Source organism: Hippocampus guttulatus, chromosome 16, assembly GCF_054856545.1.
Source record: "Hippocampus guttulatus isolate MCC_2025c chromosome 16, RoL_Hgut_1.0, whole genome shotgun sequence".
In the NCBI taxonomy this organism is placed as follows: Eukaryota; Metazoa; Chordata; class Actinopteri; order Syngnathiformes; family Syngnathidae; genus Hippocampus; species Hippocampus guttulatus.
This window is the reverse complement of record NC_141276.1, coordinates 15577721-15597558: the sequence shown is the minus strand read 5'-3', so window position 1 is coordinate 15597558 and position 19838 is coordinate 15577721. Positions and strand designations below refer to the sequence as shown.

At 41.4% G+C, this 19838-nt stretch overlaps 1 protein-coding gene across 2 annotated transcripts; it reads left to right on the top strand.

Moving 5' to 3' along the window:
- The first annotated feature begins 215 nt into the window (after nt 1–215).
- On the top strand, nt 216–19674 carry cln3 (CLN3 lysosomal/endosomal transmembrane protein, battenin). 2 transcript variants are annotated; one of them, XM_086133921.1, is made up of 16 exons: nt 216–635; nt 724–760; nt 2702–2798; nt 3027–3116; nt 4450–4529; nt 5643–5728; nt 5936–6008; nt 6417–6560; nt 6968–7104; nt 8430–8482; nt 9248–9316; nt 9438–9493; nt 12347–12440; nt 14284–14424; nt 15633–15788; nt 17557–19674. In XM_086133921.1, exons 1-15 carry the CDS (start codon nt 593–595, stop codon nt 15747–15749), a joined length of 1317 nt encoding a protein of 438 aa, XP_085990047.1. In that variant the 5' UTR covers nt 216–592; the 3' UTR covers nt 15750–15788; nt 17557–19674. The 2 variants fall into 2 exon arrangements, with proteins under 2 accessions (XP_085990047.1, XP_085990046.1); XM_086133920.1 differs by having other exon boundaries at nt 217–635; nt 15633–19674.
- The last annotated feature ends 164 nt before the right edge of the window (nt 19675–19838 follow it).

Below are 19838 nucleotides of genomic sequence, written 5' to 3'. Positions count from 1 at the left end.
TTCCTGAAATACATGAAATGCTCTTCTTTAATCACACATCTACCTCTTTCGTTTCGATGCATGCGGGTGAGTGCTAGGAAGTGAGACTATTCAGATAATCGTCGTAACACTCTGCAGTGTGAATGTAGCCATAGTTATAGAGGTTTAAAATTTTTTTTTAAAACATATTGTGATGGTACGTAGTTATTAAGAGGTGGATTAGATCACTAAATACCCACAGAAGGCTCAGGTTCAAATCTCACCGCCCGCCATTGGTTTGTGGTACAGTATTCTCATCCTAATGTTCTGTCCTGTTCTTGTGCGTTATATTTATACTTCAAAACAGCAAAACATACGTATGTGTGTGAATGGGTGAAAGAACACTTCCTCGGCAGGCGCTTATTGAAGTTTTGATCGATTTACAACGAAATACAGCAACTTACATTTGTTTATAGGCAAATATGCCACACATAACATGGCGGACTCACTAACGTAATGCAGCAACGGGCAAACAAGTTCAATCATGTTACGCATGTGTATGTTCAGCAGGTCACGTGATCATATTGTTTTTCCGTGTGTTGTCGAACGTAATATTCCTGCTTCCGCTTTATAAATGGAGAGAGCTCTCAACACAGATCCAATTCAACACTTAAACGGTCAGTCAAAAGACTCGCTCAAGAACAGTTATTCGTTTTACTTACACTTACGCGTCGTTAATGTTCTTTCTCATCTCTTTTTTCCCAGATCGTTATAGACAATGGCGCAATTGGAGTGGGTTTTGGTGAGTGACAGCTGGTCCAGGACCGTGATTGGTGTCGTTCTGCTGTTAATTAAATCGACTGTCGTTATAGAGCCGATAAATTCACCTCTAAAGTAATGGACAAACCCGCTTTGCTAAAATATGAATTTAAAGTGATATTTCCCATTGTCAATACGGTGCTCGACTGGTAGCACGTCGGCCTCACAGTGCAGAGGTCCACGGTTAGATTCCGTCTCCGGCCTTCCTGTGTGGAGTTTGCATAGGCTCCAGCATGCCCACGACCCTCGTGAGGAAAAGCAAATTAGAAAATGAATGGATGAAAGATAGCTTATCATGGGAACTTGTCCCATGATAAGCTATCTTTCAATTAACTTCCAGCCTTACAGATCTCCTTGTTGGCAGGTTTCTATTCTCTTACAACAGTCTTTCCACAACATTATTTGATGTATGGTGTTTGTTTTTTAGCTTTCTATGTCACTGCATGTAGACATTATAATGTTGACATGTTCATCCGTTTAACGTAATTTAAATATTGAATTATTTGACCTAATAAATAAATACTTAGTTTAAAACCCTTGAAAAAAATTTACTTTATCTCTCAGTCATGGCTCCAAGATTTTTTTCCCCTCTCCTGGTGATTTACGTAGAGAAGCTGGCAAAATGATTTATAAACATATTTTAAAATATAAAATGTAATGATGGTGTTGCTTAACTGGGGTGAGATAGATTTATCACCCCAGATTTTAAAAGCCAAATACGGTATGTGGTCCGTGAGGCTGTTGGAGAGTCCGTGGGAGACTACTGACAGTCGTCCGTGAATCTGCGACGTTATTTTGAATAACAGTATTACTTTTATATTTGACTTTAATTTCTCCCCACCCGAAACTCAAAGTGAAAGTTTGTTCGTCCACACATAAGGTTCATTGTTTAAATTTGTTTTGTAACGTGAACAAGTACATAAAAAAAAAAACTAACTAAAATGTGAAGTTGGCATCATAACTTGCAAGGTGAACATGACCTTATTCCACATCTTTTTTCTCAAAATTGGCCCCATTTTTGGCCTTTAATGGAGGTCGCCTTTTCAAAAACTTCTCCTTCAAAATGTTGCTGTTTGTTCAATTAAAAAAATAAAAGCCTTTTAGTTTGTCAAACACTGTTGCCGTGTTGCCGATTCCAAGACCAACGCAAAAGTCTCTAGCAGTCACTTGCTCAATGTAACATGAAGTCCACCATTGTGAATATTTTTTCAATATTCAATTATTTTTTCCAATTTTCATCCTTTTATAGTGGTCACATTAAGAATTCCATAACGATATTTCGTCCAATTGCCTTCAAACTATATTTTTCATTTTAAGATCAACAGAAGTAAAAAGCTTCTTTTTTTTGTCCATGCTGTTGCCATGGCGAGCCAAAATAATCACTATTATGATTATCTTTAGTTGATTGTGTAGTTTTAAAAATGGCTTAGTTGTGCCCACTCAAAAAAAATATTGATAAAACAGCTCCGGTTTGCTAAGATCTACCCAAAGTTGGAGGCATATGTCTCGGCCAAAGACCTACAAAAAAATCTCTTGAGTCCTATTCTATAGTCAACTTGAAGTTGGCCTTTTTAAATTTCCTTTTACGGTTATTCTCAGTTTTGGCCTTTTATAGAGGTCACATTTAATCAAATTACTTTTTTATTCTGATTTCATTCTCTAAAATTTTTAATTTAGTGTACCAATACCATAATGGGCAAGGCTTTGAAGGCCTTTTATAGCTGTGCTTAACTCTAGGTTTGTTTTTCTTCCTTCATCAAATTTACTGGAGTTATCGTATCAGTTTTAAGCTATCAAGGTTTTCTGCGCATAGCTTGTCAGAAAGGTAGATGATAGATAGATGGATGGATAGATCAGACACTTTTTTCATCACATGAAGGGAAACTAAATATGTACCCCCTATTCTCTTTGTTCACCTTTTCAGGCTCTTGGGATTGTGCAACAACTTTGCATATGTGGTTATGCTCAGTGCCGCTCAAGACATCCTCACAAAACAAGAATCCGAAAACGCCACCATATTTGTATGTCAATGGTTTTTTTTCTTAATTAGAACAGTTGAAGTGTCTGTAAAGTGACAAAGCTATATGGCGTGAACATAATTCTTGAAACACATCTTTTTGTCAATTCGTTAGTCACTTGGGGTTGCTTCAGCCAGTCATTGTTCCTGAATGTTAATGCTTCAACTTGAGGTGTCTAAATTCACAGTATTTGGAAATAACACTCTTCCCTTTGATTGTGTTTCTCTTCAGAACCCTGCTTTAAGTACATTGGCTACGGAATTTCAAGACGTGAATCCTGGTAACGGCAGTCGCTATGACTGCAATTCTGTCTCAACAGCGGTCAGTGGGAATTATTTGTTCAATTTTAAACAAACTCGACTGTGATGAAATATCCAGTTTTATTGTTTGTTTATTTATTTATTTCTATTTTTAATGCATGGCACTCTAGGCGTGGCCCTGATATGAAGTCGGCAGGCAATTTCAGTGAATAAATGATAGCGAAATCTACAAGTAAAATGATTGTAAATTTCCCCAGTGTGGGACAAATAAAGGATATCTTATATCATGTTTTAAGTTTCATTTAATTTGGGCATGTCTAGACGTTTTGGTGCGTATTCAACGCCCCCAAATGCCTGTGCGCAAGGTGTCGGCCGTTTGGGCAGAGGGCTTTTTGAAGTCCACACGTAATCATGATAAAGCAAGGAGGCGAACAGGTTTAAGAAGACAAGACTCGGTCACAAAGTAAACAATTTAGGAAGTGTTGTAGAACATCAAAAGACAGTTTGGGAACAGGTGTCGCGCCTAGGCGGACATTTGCCATCTGTGAAGTCTGCGACTTGCTTATTTGTTGTAGACCAGACTGGAAGGTGTCAGCGTATCTGTGTTTCAAAGCTGAAACCAAGTTCATCAAATTACTAACCGAGGCGTAGTACTGTATGCAAATATCGGGGGCAGTGTTTTTCTTGTATTTTGCATATGTAAACAATAAAAGTCCGACAGGAGCACAAGGAACTCTGTGTGATCGCGGAGCAACTGCCCGTCGTTCGCTCTTGGAGATCCACTTCCGCCGATTAGAAAGACAATCTTCCCTATGTGTCGAGTCATTTGTTTAACTTAATTCGGGTAAAAAACTCTGACAGAACTGGAGGTAGAACTATAAAATGACTTGGATACAATACTAGGTGTATTTAACAAATCAATCTAGGTCACAGTTTTCCAGTCAATCAGAAGCATTTAGGATTGGGAATATCACAATAATAATGATGATGTATCAATTATAGTGTCTTAAAAATCCAAATACTGTATATTTTATTTATACCGGTAATTTGTGATGTGTGAATGCCATGGTATGTTTGTGTCAATTTAAAATGTTTCAACCAACTACATTTATTTATTTATTTTGTTAGTTAGTTATTAATTAATTAATCATGTTTTTATTGTACCATGCTCAGTAATGATATTTTGCAAGGACTCTACCACAAGGACATTTAAAATGATTGTGTATTGGTTTATGCAAATCAGATCCAGTTCATCCATGGTTTACATTTATGCGACATGTCTCATTTTGTAAAATATATTTATCTGGAGTTATGTTATGTTTTGAATTATCTCTAAAAATTCAAGGTCATCATGCTTTGGACACCCTCTCATTCTTTTCTTTTTTCCTCCACAGGCTGTACTATTAGCTGACATACTTCCAACTCTCATCATTAAGATGACTGCTCCGCTTGTTATCCACAAAGTGCCTTATGGGTAATGGAAAAAAAATGCAACACCAAAAAGCTTTCGATAACCTTTCATCTAAAATCTGCATCACTGTCCAAATACATTTGATTTTAACTGTAGTTGCGAAACACAAATATAAATACTTTTTTTCCCCTCTCCAAACAAGTAAACAATTTCACTAACTGTCCCACATTGAGCAAAGTACCATATTTTCTGCACTATAAGGAGCACCTTCAATGAGTGGCCTATTTTAAAACTGTTTTAATATCATGGGCGCACCGCATTATAAGGCGCATAGAATAGAAGCTACAGTACAATAGAGGCTGCGGTTGCGTTATGCATCCACTAGATGGAGCTACGCTAAAGGGAATACAATACGGCTTTATTTATATTGAGCTTTCACAACCGCTGCAGCTGTAATAAAGTGCTTTACAGAACAATGAAAATACTACATCCAAGAAGTCAGAATATTGATCCAGTATAGAATGTGCACCGGATTGTATGGCTCACTGTCAGCTTTTGAGAAAATAGAATGGTGAAGTGGTTAGCGCGTTGACCTCACAGTGCAGAGGTACCAGGTTCGATTCCAGCTCCGGCCACCCTGTGTGGTGTTTGCATTTTCTCCCTGTGCCCGCATGGGTTTTCTCCGCGTACTCCGGTTTCCTCCCACATTCCAAAAACAAATGCCTGGCAGGCTGATTGACCACTTTAAATTGTCCCGATAGGTATGAGTATAAGCGTGGACGGTTGTTCGTCTGTGTGTACCCTGCGATTGGCTAGCAACCGGTTCTGGCTGTCCCCCGCCTACTGCCCGAAGACGGCTGGGATAGGCTCCAGCACGCCCTGCGACCCTTGTGAAGACAATGCAGATCAGAAAATGGATTGATGGATGAATGCTTTTAGGTGCGCCTTCAAGTCTGGAAAATACGGTACTCAAAAGAAGGAAAATAAATTGATTATGGAATGAAGATCTTGGTAGGATGGGTAAGCTTCAAAACATGGACTGTTTTTTGTTGATTTAAAACCTGTATAGAGTTGCTGCATATATTCTAATCTTGAATTAACAGAACATGGAAGCTAAAACAAGTGTTGCATTGTTGTTTTTAGGAACTTGTGTGTAAATATTGATTTTTGTTCCAGATTTCGAGTCTTATTCTGCGTCACCATGGCTGCAACAAGTTTCCTTGTCGTTTCCTTCTCTTCCACTGTTTGGATGAGCATTATAGGTAATAGACTTAAAAACACCTTTGAAAACACCTTTTTATCATACCTGGTTTGAATTGTAAAATCGTATTAATGTCAGTGATTTTTTTTGTTTGTAATTTCTGTAAAGAATCTTATGTCACCCAAACCTTTCAAATACAGATCTTTGCAATATTCTTCTACTTCTTCTTCTTATTATTTTTTATTTTTTAAATACTGTATACTTCCAGGTGTGATATTTGCCAGCACCAGCGCAGGATTTGGAGAGTTATCCTTCCTTTCCCTGACGGTCTTCTATAGCAGGTATATACAGTACCTCCCACGAGACTGTTGTTACCTTCATTAATACTCCTTAATTGGAGGTCTTGCTGCCGAACGTTGTGTCATTAGGAAATCAAAAACTTGTATTGAGTTGAGATCAGGTGGCTAACTTGGACATTTCTTTGCCTTGAAAAAGCCCTGTGTTCCACAGAAATTCTCAGTAAGATTACTAAAATGGATGATCATCATTGATCATCAAGCCCTTTTATTGGTAAAGAAAAAAACCTTCACAACAAAATCAATTAGATTCCGGAGAGCAGGCTTGTCGTAATCAAAATGTGCAATCAAGAGACAAAACCTCACCCTAACTTAACTGCATGTCTCATTACTTAGAAACTAACCATGATTGATGATACAGGAAAAGTTAACTTGTTGTCTCACCTGTTGTAGGGATGTACTTGGGGGCTGGGGTTCAGGAACTGGTGGCGCCGGTGTTTTGGGGGCCCTTCTTTATGCAGGCCTGACTCAAGTTGGCCTTTCACCCCAAGTCACACTGTTAATCATGCTAACCATTCCATTCACCATGCTAATTAGGTAAGTGAGAAAATAATATGTATAAATAACATGCTTGAAGAGTAAAATTGTCTAGTATCATCGACATCACGTTAGCTTTTTCTATGTTTGGCACAAAGACCTGCAGACATGACAGTCAACAGTTTGTGTTGCAAGTACGTGTAAAATAAAAGCAGGGTCAGTGTTGACATTTGAAAATTTGGGCACAAGAGCATGAGTACGTGTGGGCGTCCACATATTTTCGCCGTGAGGATATGGTGGAACGGAGAGAGCACACTCCAAAAAAAAAAAAAAAACAACACATTATTCGAGCACTGAATTGTCGCTCTATTTGAGCATCAGTAAAGTTAGGAGAAAATAATAAATATAATGTATTATTTCTAAATTGTTATCATAGAGTTCAGCTACTCCTTTATTTCTTCTTCTAGCTATTTTTTCCTACTGCTTCCACCACCTTCATTTCCTCAGTGGAAACACGAAGAAAGAGATCGCGGCATCGAGACTTCTGAGGAAAGACGGCGGCTAATGGTTGAATCACAAGAAGAACAGGACACATGTAGCCAAGGTAGAAATAAAATCGAATGTGTTGAACAGTACTTCAGTATGAAGCAAGCTGGTGGCCCACAGAGAACATCTTCTTGGAGGGACCGAGGGCAGCAGCAAGAGCACTGCTGTGTTTTCAACGTTTCCGGTGGCCATGAGGCGCAGACAACACAAATGGGGCTAACCTTCCATTGTAAAAAAACGGGCAAGCACGCGCCAAGCTAAAGACAAGGGGGTACGGGGGGCTGCACGAGAGGCAAACGGCAATCAGGTGCCAAAAGTCACCTGACACACAATAGATAAGGCAAGGGAAGGGGGGACGGCAGACGCCAATTAAGAATGAAACTCCTGCATGGGAAGGTGTAATGTCACTCGGCACTCGTCACCAGCTGAGGTGCACGAGGAACAGCAAGGCCAGTCTGCTGACGAAAGGCTGCAGCAGAAGTGCCAAGAAAAAGTTACAGAGGGAGAGTTTAAATTAGGAGAAGAGAGAAAAACAGCCATCACTATGAGAGGCAGTGGCATCCATTACGGCACACCAAGGCAAATCGCTGGTGAAACACGTCGGGGTAACATTTAAGACTCAAGGCCACACACAACAAAGCTGGGAGAAGGCGCGAGGTTGTCACAAGTAAATGCCACAGAGTCAACCGCAAGGCAACTTCACTGGAGAAAAAAAGCCCGACACCATATAAGACAGACGCTAATGTGGATAGCCGCTAATCAAGCACATAGACACGCCGCGGCATATACTGTAAATAATAAAATCATGATGAGTCGACCAAAAAACAGCACCCCAACTCACGAAGCACGACCACAAACGCATAGAACGTCAACTCTGTGAACGCAAAGTTGTCACAGCCACAGAAGGGTGGAAAGCAAATCCGCAGCTCCGACCCACGCGGTCACAGACTCCCAGTGCTGAAAAACAGCCGAAGAGAATGAACAGGGAAAAGCATGACATAGTGGCAAGCAAACGGCAAGCGAGAAGGTTCTGAGAGACTGTCGTTCAGGTGCCATGACATTTTAGACACACCGTGGATCACAATTATGTTTGCATTCTTGAGCTGCTGATGCACGAAGGGAATATTCTGTGTTTTAAGCACTACCCCTGGCGGTCAGTTCCGGCGTCATAGAACAAAATGCAATACAGATTAACTGAACATTTCAGTGGGGAAAGCACACATGAAAATTTTCTACCAATCCTTCTGGACCTGGGTTAAAAAAAATTGTTCTAATTGTGGGCCGATGAAGATATGCTGTTCATAATGCTTAAAAAAAACCCTGTAAATAGTCATGCTTATTTAGAGCAGGGCTATGAACACCATATTATGTGTCTCTGAACAGAGGACGGGAGGTCCGGAATGCTCACTCTCACAGAAAAAATGCACATCTTCAAAGTAAGTCAACCAATCACATGGATAATCCAGTTGATTCCTTTCTGAATTCTGATTGTAATTTCCCCATTGCGGGACAAATAAAGGATATCTTATCTTATCTTGATATGAAAAGTCTACACACCCCTGGTGCCAGGTTGTTATGGCATAAAAAAATAAATCAAACCTATTTTTCCCCTCCATGAATGTGACCTGTAACCTGTATAACTCGATTGGAAAAAAAGAGGTGAACTAGAAATAACTGAGATAATGTCGTTGCACAAGTACTGGCACCCTCTTGTAACTTGTCATGTAGCAGTGTTCAGAATTAACTCGGGTTAAATGACCAGCAACACACCTACCGGCATTTAAAATGCCTCACAATTCACCCAAATCAAGACGGTCCAAATCAAGCGCGGAAACTATAGCTCTTTTCCAGCACAGAAACTTTTCAGTTTACCAGAATAAATTGGATTGACCTTTGTTTCCATCAACGTGATTTAGTTGGGTCACTGTTGTTGACTGGTTACCATGTCTGCTAATGTACTTTTCCTACCTAATTTTAATACTGAATTAAAATGTTCCCAGTTTATTTAAATGACTTCAATGATTATATATAGGTTCTACGTCAAATTATAGGTGGAAAGCTTTCAATTTATTTACCTTTTTCTCAGATTATTATTTTTTTCCCGCATAAAAAAGACATTTGAACTGATGTGTGTCGACTTTTATCACCATTGTAATTATCAAGATTTCACTGCTTGACTCATTTCTTCTCAAATCCTTCAGGGTTTGATGCCATTTGTCTGTGCCTTGGGATTAATCTATTTTGCCGAATACTTCATTAACCAAGGTTTGGTAAGTTCGTTGTATCACAGTATCAACACTATTCATTTCAGACGTATTTGAAGTCATAGTTAGGATATTGTTGGAATTTGATGTGAAGTATAACTTGGAAATTAAACTTCTGTTTTCCCAGATGGAGCTTTTGTATTTCCGGAATATTTTCCTCACCCATGCAGAGCAGTATCGCTGGTTAGTAATTTGCATTAAAATATCCATCTATCTATTTTCTGCTGCTGAACCCTTTCACGGTCACAAGTCAGATGGAACCCATCTCAGTTGAACGCGAGACATGGAGAACATACTCACATGTGAACATACTGCCCTGACACGCATCCGTTCATACTCGCATTCACGCCTAAAGTTAAAATATAATCTTTTGAAATTACTTAATTTGAACATGTAAAATTTGTTGAATTGATGTACCGTATTATCCGCACTATAAGGTGCTTCGGAGTATTGTAAAGTGTCCTTGAGTGTCTTGAAAGGCGCTTATAACTGAAATGTATTATTATTATTATTATTATAAGGCGTACCTTCAATGAATGGCTTATTTTAAAACTGTTTTCATATATATCGGGTGCACTGCATGATAAGGCACATAGAATAGAAGCCACAATAGTGGCTGCGGTTGCGCTATGCATCCACTAGATGGAACTACGCTAAAAGGAATACAATACAATACATGCTGATTTATTAAGCGCTTTCACAACAGCGGCAGCTGTAACAAAGCGCTTGACAAAACAGTTAACATCAAGTAAAATAATAAACACACCACATAACATAAAACACGGACAGTCGTGCAGTCGTAACCACTTTTCCGTCACACGCTTTGTTGTTTGAAGCAGTTTGAGATGAAAGAGGAGAGATTCAAAGTGTCCTTTAACCAGTGGATCAGAGACATCATGCTCAAAATGTGCACACGTCGGCTACAAGCTAAGTTTCAAAGTCAACAAGAAGCTGTAGCATCCATTGACGAAAAAAAGAGATTGGTTCACTTCTCCTGTCCCATGGAAATCCATTTCAATTCCAAGCGGCGACTCTCGGTTCCAAATACGCAAATACGCTCCTCTCTCCTCATCCTCAACTTCAGCAGCCATCCATCCAGCCGCACCAACGCCGACTGTCCAACAGCGCCGACATCTCCACTGAACAAAACAGAGTTGTAAAAAATGCTGCCCATTACAGGCGCAAAACACAATCGCCCCAGGTCTGTCCAGCACCGACAGTCAATGGCGCCGACATTCCTCCCAATCAAAATCTGTGCTGGTACAGGCGTGCTGCCGAGAAGGCGCAACCACCAAGCATAGATACTTCTCCTTTGACGAATGTCGTGGCCAAAAAACGCTGAAAACAGTCCATATCAGGTCCACACGTTGAAACAACAAAACAACATGTGACAAAACAAAAGACAAAAACAACAAAAAACATACTTTATTTATATAGAGCTTTCACAACCGCTGCAGCTGTAACAAAGCGCCTTACAGACCATTTAAAATTGTACGTCCAAGAAATCAGAATATTGATCTATACAGTATATAAGGTGCATCGGATTATAAGGTGCACCGTCGGCTTTTGAGAAAATTGAATTCCATTAGGTCCGCATTATAGTGGGGAAAATACGGCACATTAAAGAATAATTAAAACTGTCTGGTTAGCAGATTTTAATCATGTGCATCTGATGTTCAAATTAGTAAATTCAAAGGAGGTTTTTTTTTCGATGCATAGGCAATTCATAATCTTCATTTAACCTACCATGCATGTTTTTGAAATATATGACAAACTGGAGTAGAAAAAGAAACCCCATATAAGCATGGGGGGAAAGAGTACATGCAGAAAAGCCAGAGCTAAGATTTGAACTCGGAGCCTTTGAGTCTGCAGCAGACAAACAAAGATAAAACAAGATGAGGGAATATAAATTACGATAACCTTAATAGTCCCATAATAAGGACATTTGCATGCCAAACAATCGCAGGCCACACATTGTCACAATCACACAGAAGGACACTTTAGATTGTTCAATTAACCCATGATGCATCTGTTCGGGATGCGGGAGGAAACCCGAATACCCGGAGAAAACCCACACAGGCACAGGGTGAACATGCAAAAACACCACACAAGATGGCCGGGGCCTGGAATTGAACCCTACCCCTCTGCACTGTGAGGCGGACAAGCTAACCACTCGTCCACTGTGCCACCTGCTAGAGACAGACAGGCAGAGTCATGACATCATATACTGTATGTATGGAATGTATTTTTTCTCCTCTGTATGGCGACTTATGGGGCCACCCTGTATATAATTTCTAATACACGCAATCCATCATTGAACAAAAGTATTCCTACTCTTCAACAAATACAGGATGACTCCTAGGGTACCCTACATGCAAAATTAAGAGTACCGTATTGGCCATGCGCGTCGGCTACACACACGTCGAGGGGCCACGGCGGAGGCCCACATGGTTGTCCGGTTGCACTCAGTCAGAGTCGTAACTTTGTCGGACACAACAACAAAAAAATAAATCTGCAAAAAGTAAGTCTGAGTCCGAGCCCGTCCCTGAAAAGTTTTGGATGTGTGTCTCCCGCCGTGAATACTTTTGTGTTCATCTGGGTCTGGGCATGGTGGTATGTGCGTGCATTCCCTGCGTGTCTATAATTTAGGCCTGGCCTTTCTTCCAGAGATTTCCTTTGTGTAATAAAGAACTTATTGTGGAATAGATTATGATTTTTACTTTTTTGAGCAGCTAAAACATCAGCGGTGAAGATCAGGAAGAGAGGGGTTATTGATGGACCGGGTGAAAATGTGGTGTTCTTATTGGAGAAGGGACAGAATGGAGCAGGAAGCAGCAATAACCAGCCCGTCGTACTGTACACCGTTATATTATAATCGAGGCTGAGCTATGTAACAGGAGAAACAAAAAATGTTCCGTCTTGGGTCACGCGGGGGCCTCTCCATCTCAAATTCTCGGGGACGATATATTGAATGATTGTATTTCTGTAATTTTAAGTATTTGCAAAAAAAAATCTATGTGGTTCCTTTTCTGTTAGGTATCAGACATCTTATCAGGTTGGTGTGTTTGTATCTCGATCTTCGCTTTGCTGTTTCAAGATCAGAAAACTCTGGGCCCTTGCTTTACTACAGGTAAGCCGTATCTAAATATCATTGAGAAATTTGAAGAAGAAACATGAACATGTTTTGTGTATATCTCATCTGTGTGAGCATCACCTGATCGTAGTTGGAGGGGTTTGCGTGTCTCAATTATCCAAGGAGCTGAATTGTCTGGGGCTTAATGCCCCTGACAATCACCCATGGCAAACATGTTCTAAGTGAGGGACCAGACAAAGCATAGCTCAGAAACCCTTGATGATGAACAAAATTATTCATCCATGATTTTCTTTACCCGGATGCGGGTCACCAGGGCCACTCTCTGGAGCCTGGTCTGGAGGTGTGACCTCGTTGGCGAGCGCCTGGTGACTGAGCCTGCACCCAAAAGGGCTACACATTTATATATATATATATATACATCAGTGGCGGATGCTGGTCTGTCAAGGAGGGGAAGCTCAATTTCGGCCTACATCATAAAATGTCGCCGTTTATACGTGTATTCTAGTCTCCGTTCCTTTTCAAAAAAATGAGAATGTTGCCTTCACCATAAGATCGGTGATTGGCTCATTTCGCTGTCAATCAAAAAGATTCAGCCTCAGACAGATCATCCAATTATCATGCAGAAAGCTGAGTTTCCGGGTCAGAAACGCCCACTGTTCATAGACTCCCAGAGACGCTGAGCGTCCAATGGGCGGGACAAAACCAGCATTTATCCAATGACTCGTCTCGTTTCAATGCATTGGGACCACCTACACTGAACTCTCTCGACGCCCAGCGTCCACACAGTTTCAAGCACAGTGAAGCTGCGGGATGAATGAGAAGAGAGTCGCGTCATAACCAGTAATAAGAAACTGATTCGGAACAAACGTTGAGCGCGTTGTGGCGCATATTTAGTCAATGACATGTTCACACAATTGTACGTACACACATATAATTTGATCACTTACTTTTTGACATTTTAGGGGAAGCTGAGCTTCCCTTGCAGTCTTAGAGCAATCGCCTCTGATATACAGTACATATGTGTGCATGTTGACTGGTTAGCACGTCGGCCTCACAGTGTAGAGGTGCAGGGTTCTCTGGCCTCCCTATGTGGAGTTTGCATGTTGTCCCCATGCCTGTGTGGGTTTTCTCCGGGTACTCGGTTTTCCTCCCACATTCCCTCAACATGCGTGGAAGGTTAATAGGACACTCTAAATTGTAATTGTGGACGCAAATAGTCATTTGTTGATGTGTGCCCTGCGATTGGCTGGCAACCATTTCAGGGTGTACCCCGCCTACTGCCCGAAGAGGGCTGGGATAGGCTCCAGCACACCCTGCGAACCTTGTGAGGATAAAGCGGATCGGTAAATGGATGGATGAGAGAGAGATTTTGCTGCTGTTGTTACATCCCAAATAAACAAAATCAAAACACATAGTAGCGGCCCGGTAGTCCAGTGGTTAGCACGTCGACTACGTCGTTCTATTCCAGCTCCATGTGTGGAGTTTGCATGTTCTCCCCGAGCCTGCGTGGGTTTTCTCCGGGTACTCCGGTTTCCTCCCACATTCCAAAAACATGCATGGCAGGCTGATTGAACACTCCAACTTGTCCCTAGGTGCGAGTGTGAGCGCGGATGGTTGTTAGTTTCTGTGTGCCCTGCGATTGGCTGGCAACCGGTTCAGGGTGTCTCTCGCCTACTGCCTGGAGACAGCTGGGATGGGCTCCAGCACCCCCTGCCCCTCAACTTTTTTTTCTTTTTTTGCCACAGCAACTTGGGGCTTGCTTGAAATTTGACAATAAAGACTTGAGATTTATTTATGACTTCCACTAAGACTGCTGGGATCGGCTGTGACTTACTCCCACTTCTATCAGAAACCCTAACCCCGTTTGTTTACTCCACAGGTGTTGAATGCAGTGCTGCTCTTGTTGGAAGTGTCTTACCAATTTCTGCCCAGTGCCTGGTTGGTGTTTGCCATCATCCTCTATGAGGGTCTTCTGGGTGGAACTGCATATGTGAACACATTCTACTTCATTAGCAAAGAGGTCTGATTTACTTCAGAACTTTTTTTAAAAACATTTTATTTGGCCAGTCAGCATAGATTTATTTGCACAATCAAAATGCAATTCTAACAAGACGATAATATAACACAGTTTTCTTTCGATTCTGGCCTATTCTTATGTTTATCTTAAATGAAGTTTGAGTTATGTTTAACATTCTGACAACAAAGTACACATTTACTGTTGACCTATGAACACACTCAGTCCGAGCCATTTGCAGCATAGCCAACGCAGAGTGCCAGCCATTTTTATGGATCTTCGTAGACGCAGAGAAAATATTGTTACATGGCGATATAAACATGAAACTTACCAAAAGAAAGATTAGCCTCACTTCTTTCAACAGAAAAAACCCCCCGCTTATTTCTCAGTTTTTTCATTTTTTTCGTGAATGAGCATTTCACTCTCGGCAGAACAAATCCCTTTCCAATCAATGCAATAACCAAACTTTGACGTTAGTGGAACCACTAACGTCAAAGTTTGGTTATTCTTGGCTTGAGGGGTTGTACTTGGAGACAAGAGAAGGACTGTGGGGTGATGTCACGTCGCTGCTCATTGCGTGTTGTGACAAGTGCAGTCAATCATTCAAATGTCATTGGGAAACAGAAGCGATCTTAACAAATCGCAGCTAAAGGATCAAAGCAGAGTTGGCAAACATTTATCTCTACCCTTAACGGTTCTGGAAAAATGACTCAAATTGATATGTGATTGATTTCGGCTCTGTGAATGTTATTTTGCACCTTTTCCGTATTTGGTGATGTTTGTAACGAACAATAAAATGAATATATTTGTCTAAGATTTTAGTTTAGTTTACACACTACGTCACCAAACAACACAGTGACTACCTTTAAATCGGTCGACTGACTTTTTACAAGTTTTCAGACATCCATGATGCGCATGAGGTGACACCCCTCGGTTGAAAATGACCCCGTGTTCAAAATATTTTCAATCTTCGTCCACCTGTGTCAATGACAGTGTCACTTTTGCACAGTTGAGTGAAAGCGCGTCGTGGTGCATGTCAAATATTGCACAGCCACAGTCCATTTCCTTTGGGAAAATCTCTACAAAACCCTTTTATTGAAGGATGTACAAAATTAACAACTGCTTGTGTCCGTGTTGTCATAATTTTCTTCCTTCAGACATGATACAAGTAAACCACGCTCATCCATACAATTTTTATTGATTTTTTTTTGTAGACCGGAGACAGACAGAGGGAGTTTGCCATGGCTGCGGCCAGCGTTGGAGACAGCGTGGGCATAGCTTTGGCTGCAGTCGCTGCTTTCCCCGTCCACAGATACTTCTGTTCCCTCTGATCCAGCCGACACACTGACTATCTCAATTAATTATCCACGGTGAGCATCAATCGTCACATTCACACTCGAGGTAAGATCGGGCCAAAAAATCCAGCCCGACCCAACCCGGCCCGCGGGTATTAAAGCCCGACCCGAGCCCGACCAATTAACTTGATTTGCAGGCCCGAGCCCGAAGCAAACCTGAAATCTCACATTTTATTTGTGAGGACTCGGGAAGAGGAGGCGTGATTTATGATAACAAATTAAAGCCTGTCTTTTGTAACGAAATCTAAGTTAAACAAGACTGTATAAACTTTTACATCTTTTGTATTTCTGTTTCCGCAGAAGGTACATTAACCTCCACAGACCCAAACTCTTGCAAGGCATGCATTTTTATTTTCTCTTTGATATTTAGGCTAATTGGGACCTGATGAGTGTAAAAACAAAGAATTATCTTTTTACATGATGTAGTTTCTGAGAAAAATGATGTGGACATTCGTTTTAAATTTGAGTGAACACAATAACGTCACAATTGAGTAATGATGTGCAAAACTTTATTTGTTGCCTGAACACAGCAGCATTTTTTCCAAGTGCAAAAACAAACTTCAAAGCAACAACTTGTGCCCGTTTACGCAAGTCTATGAAGTGCTGCTAACAGTTGCAGGAGGACAGATATAAAACAAGTAAACCTTCAGTAAAATATTTTTCATTGCTACTGTTGAACTGTTTATTTCTTTTCTGAACATGGCGTGAAACTTGCACATCAAAAGTGCTCCAACAATTTTCCCCCTTGGGAAAACGTTCATGCCTATGTATGAAAGGCAGAGTAACAGTTGCGATCTGCCTGTAAGCAAAGGAACACCTTGCATGTAACACACTGCACTCGAGTTTTCCCTGAGCATCCTTTTAATCTGCATCGTGATGCGTTCTTTGATTGTACCACTTCTGGCAGATATGCATTAGCCTTCCTGCGGAATGAGATGTGGGGCACTGCCTGCACTGCATGCTGTTTCCCTTTGACTGAAACTTCCGTGTCATCTTCCTGCTCTGAAAAGTCAGAGTTGTCATTGTCTCTCTCAGCCAAGAAGGTCAGGGCCACTTCCATGTGGAATTGAAGGAACCGCATGATGTCCTTCTTTGGTGTGCCATTCAAAGTGAGGTCTTTGCGGTACAGTAGCCAACTGTTGGCTAAAGCCAGATCGGTAAAGTGCATCAGCATCCGCAGTGTCCATTTTTTTGTACGGACACTCATTCGACAATAGCTCATCATTCGATCCACAAGGTCCACTCCACCCATCTTGGAGTTGTATTCACGGATAACACATGGTCGAGAGATGGTCACATACCGTTTCAGTTTTTTGTCCCATCTCTGGCACGTGTCTTCTGGCTCTTGGGCATGTATAGCAGAGATCATCAACACTGGTTTATTGTCAAACCACTTGGTGACACAAATGTTTCCATCCGGGTTGGTAACTTGTGCTGAGGTTCCTCTTCCATTTTTTTTCATAGTCTTGTCACTGGGCAATTTCTGCACTGCAGCAGCAACTCGATTTCTCATAACTGTACCAGTTATATACATTTGCTTCTTCATCATGTGTTCCGCTGCCTGGATTGATGTGAAGAATCGATCACAGTACACCTTTGTATTCGGATGCAGAGTCTGAGACAGACGATCAATCACCAAGCCTCCCAAACCCAGATTCCCTGGTTCTTCCACTTGTTCACAGACTCCATCTGCACCTTGATAAATCTCAAAGTCCAGTACTATGCCATCTGTTGTTGCGCAAACAAAGTTTTTGATGCCAACTGGGTTTGGTTTCATCGGCAGATATTGTCGACATGGACAAGCTCCCGTGAATGGAATCATCTGTTCATCAATGGAAACGCACTGTGGCCGAGCCTGAGATTTGCAGCCTTTCAGAATGCGGTTGAGAAAAGGCCTCACCTTCCAGAACTTGTCACACTCTTTCAGATCTTCTGGAACATCCTCATCATTGAGCACTTTGAGTGACCTCCTCAGTCGGAAGAATCTGTCACGTGTGAACTTTTCAGTGATGGCAGGGAATCTCAAGGATCTAGACCAGTACATCCTGATTGCAGGATATGGTACACAAGACATCAAAATGCAGGCACCAAAAAAATGAAAAATTTCATCAACTGTTGTGCTGAGTGGATCTCCACTTCTAGACAGTGATGTAGCATTTGAGCAATCTGCAATGATTTTTATCAAATCTTTGTCAATATAGTGTTGTATGTAGTCCAGTGGAGTCCAGTCTTCTCTGTCATGAGCAGTTTCCTCCTCGTGGTCAAGCTTGATGTGGGGTAAATGTAGAAGCCTTCCATCGCATTCCACGCCCTTTGTTGGACTGTTCTTCATGGCTGGGTCCTGGTGGTGTATCTTCAGAGACATTGCCTGAGACATCAGCCTCTTCCTGTGGTGTCTGAGAGCGACACCTGGGGGTGCGTGATGTGGCAATGTCACGATCTGACCGATATCCCTCGTATTCCTTACGCGAACGTTTGCGTCCCGATAGGCTGACAGGGCTGTGGCACGGGGTCCTCACACCCACTACTGTCTTCCTCACTGCTGGTTGGAGGAGGTTGATATTCAGCATCTCCCACAGGATCATCGATGTCTGATAAATCCTCCACGTCGTAGTTGTCTCCACCAATTAACCCCAGCATTTGCATTGCTTGTTGCAGAGAATAACGCACTAGGAAAAACAAAACATTTTGTTTCAAACCAAAAAAAATCTACATAGAGCTATTTATAAAACATGACATATTTGTTTGGACTGTACAAGATGCTGTTTTCGAACAAAATCGTCCCAAAATGCAAATTCTAAACCTACTCCCCCTGTCCACATTTGTGGACATGTTCAACAAACCAACAAAACTAAGTCCCTCTGTCCACATATGTGTACATCAAGTTTAGCAGCATGGTAAATCGTCAAATTTTCTTACTTTTGCAAAATTCAACTTCCACAACACATATTGAACACTTCTAAACATATCTGAGAAAGAATCAGCCATGAAATGTGTTTTTTTTTTTTTTACCTGGTCGACTTTTGGATTGAGAGGAGCCGTCTGAAAGTTTGAGTGGGTTGTCTGCCATCTTGATTTTTTCCATGTGCTTGTTACACTCTTCTTCCACCACAAGAGGGTAGTGTAACGTCCTCGTAAGTGGACGCCAGGCCCTTGTAGTCCAAAATTTAACATTGTAGTCGTGACAACCAAAAACGTCATATCCACACATGTGGACGCCTGGCCCAAGGAGGACAGTTTTCCATCATTGACTGATTTTTTTTAAGAGTTGTCGGGAAAAATTTAAGGCCATCTGTCATTTTGACAGGTTGAAAATCGGGCCATAAACCACAGCAGCAGTATCTGCTGAAGAATCTAGCGTGGCACTTTAAGAGAGAGAAGCAGAGAGACAAAGAAGAACAATGACGGGTGGATAATAGAGAGACAGGAAGGAGTTCTTTGTTGTCATTGCAAGAGTTTTTAGTACAGTACGTGTTGTGATGAGACGACTTCTGTTTTTTTGCAAACCACGTCTCCCGTGGCCAAAACTATTCACGGCCTCAAAACGCCTCAGTGCACTGTGATGTTTATTTAAAAGAAGTCAGCAAGAGAGAAGCCCCCGACCCGAAGAAATTATTGACATTTTAGGCCCGACCCAAATTCGGGCCGGGTTGGGCTCAGACTCGGGCTTAAGCGCTTACCTCTAATTCACACACACCAACTAAAAAGCTTGGAAGCCGTTATCCACCAGTATGTTACAAGTTGTCTGCATACCTGCAAAAGATGGTACCTTAAACCATCTCAAGGGAGCCAGGGGAAAACCAAGCACATGCAACCTAAAACAAGATAACTCAACTCACAGATACAACTTTTTTTTCCCAATCTTGTATTTTGAGAGCAATAAAAAGTGTTTTCAAAATGAGCTTCCTGTGTATAGCTTGCATTTTTGTTTTTTCTCTAAATAAAAGTTCATTTGAGTTAAGTCATGCTGCCGCACGCTGCCTCAGTTGTCGATGCTATTCATGAAATCGTTTTAACCCTTTCAGGGATAGCGGTTACTACAGTGGAGAGCTTATCGTGTCATCA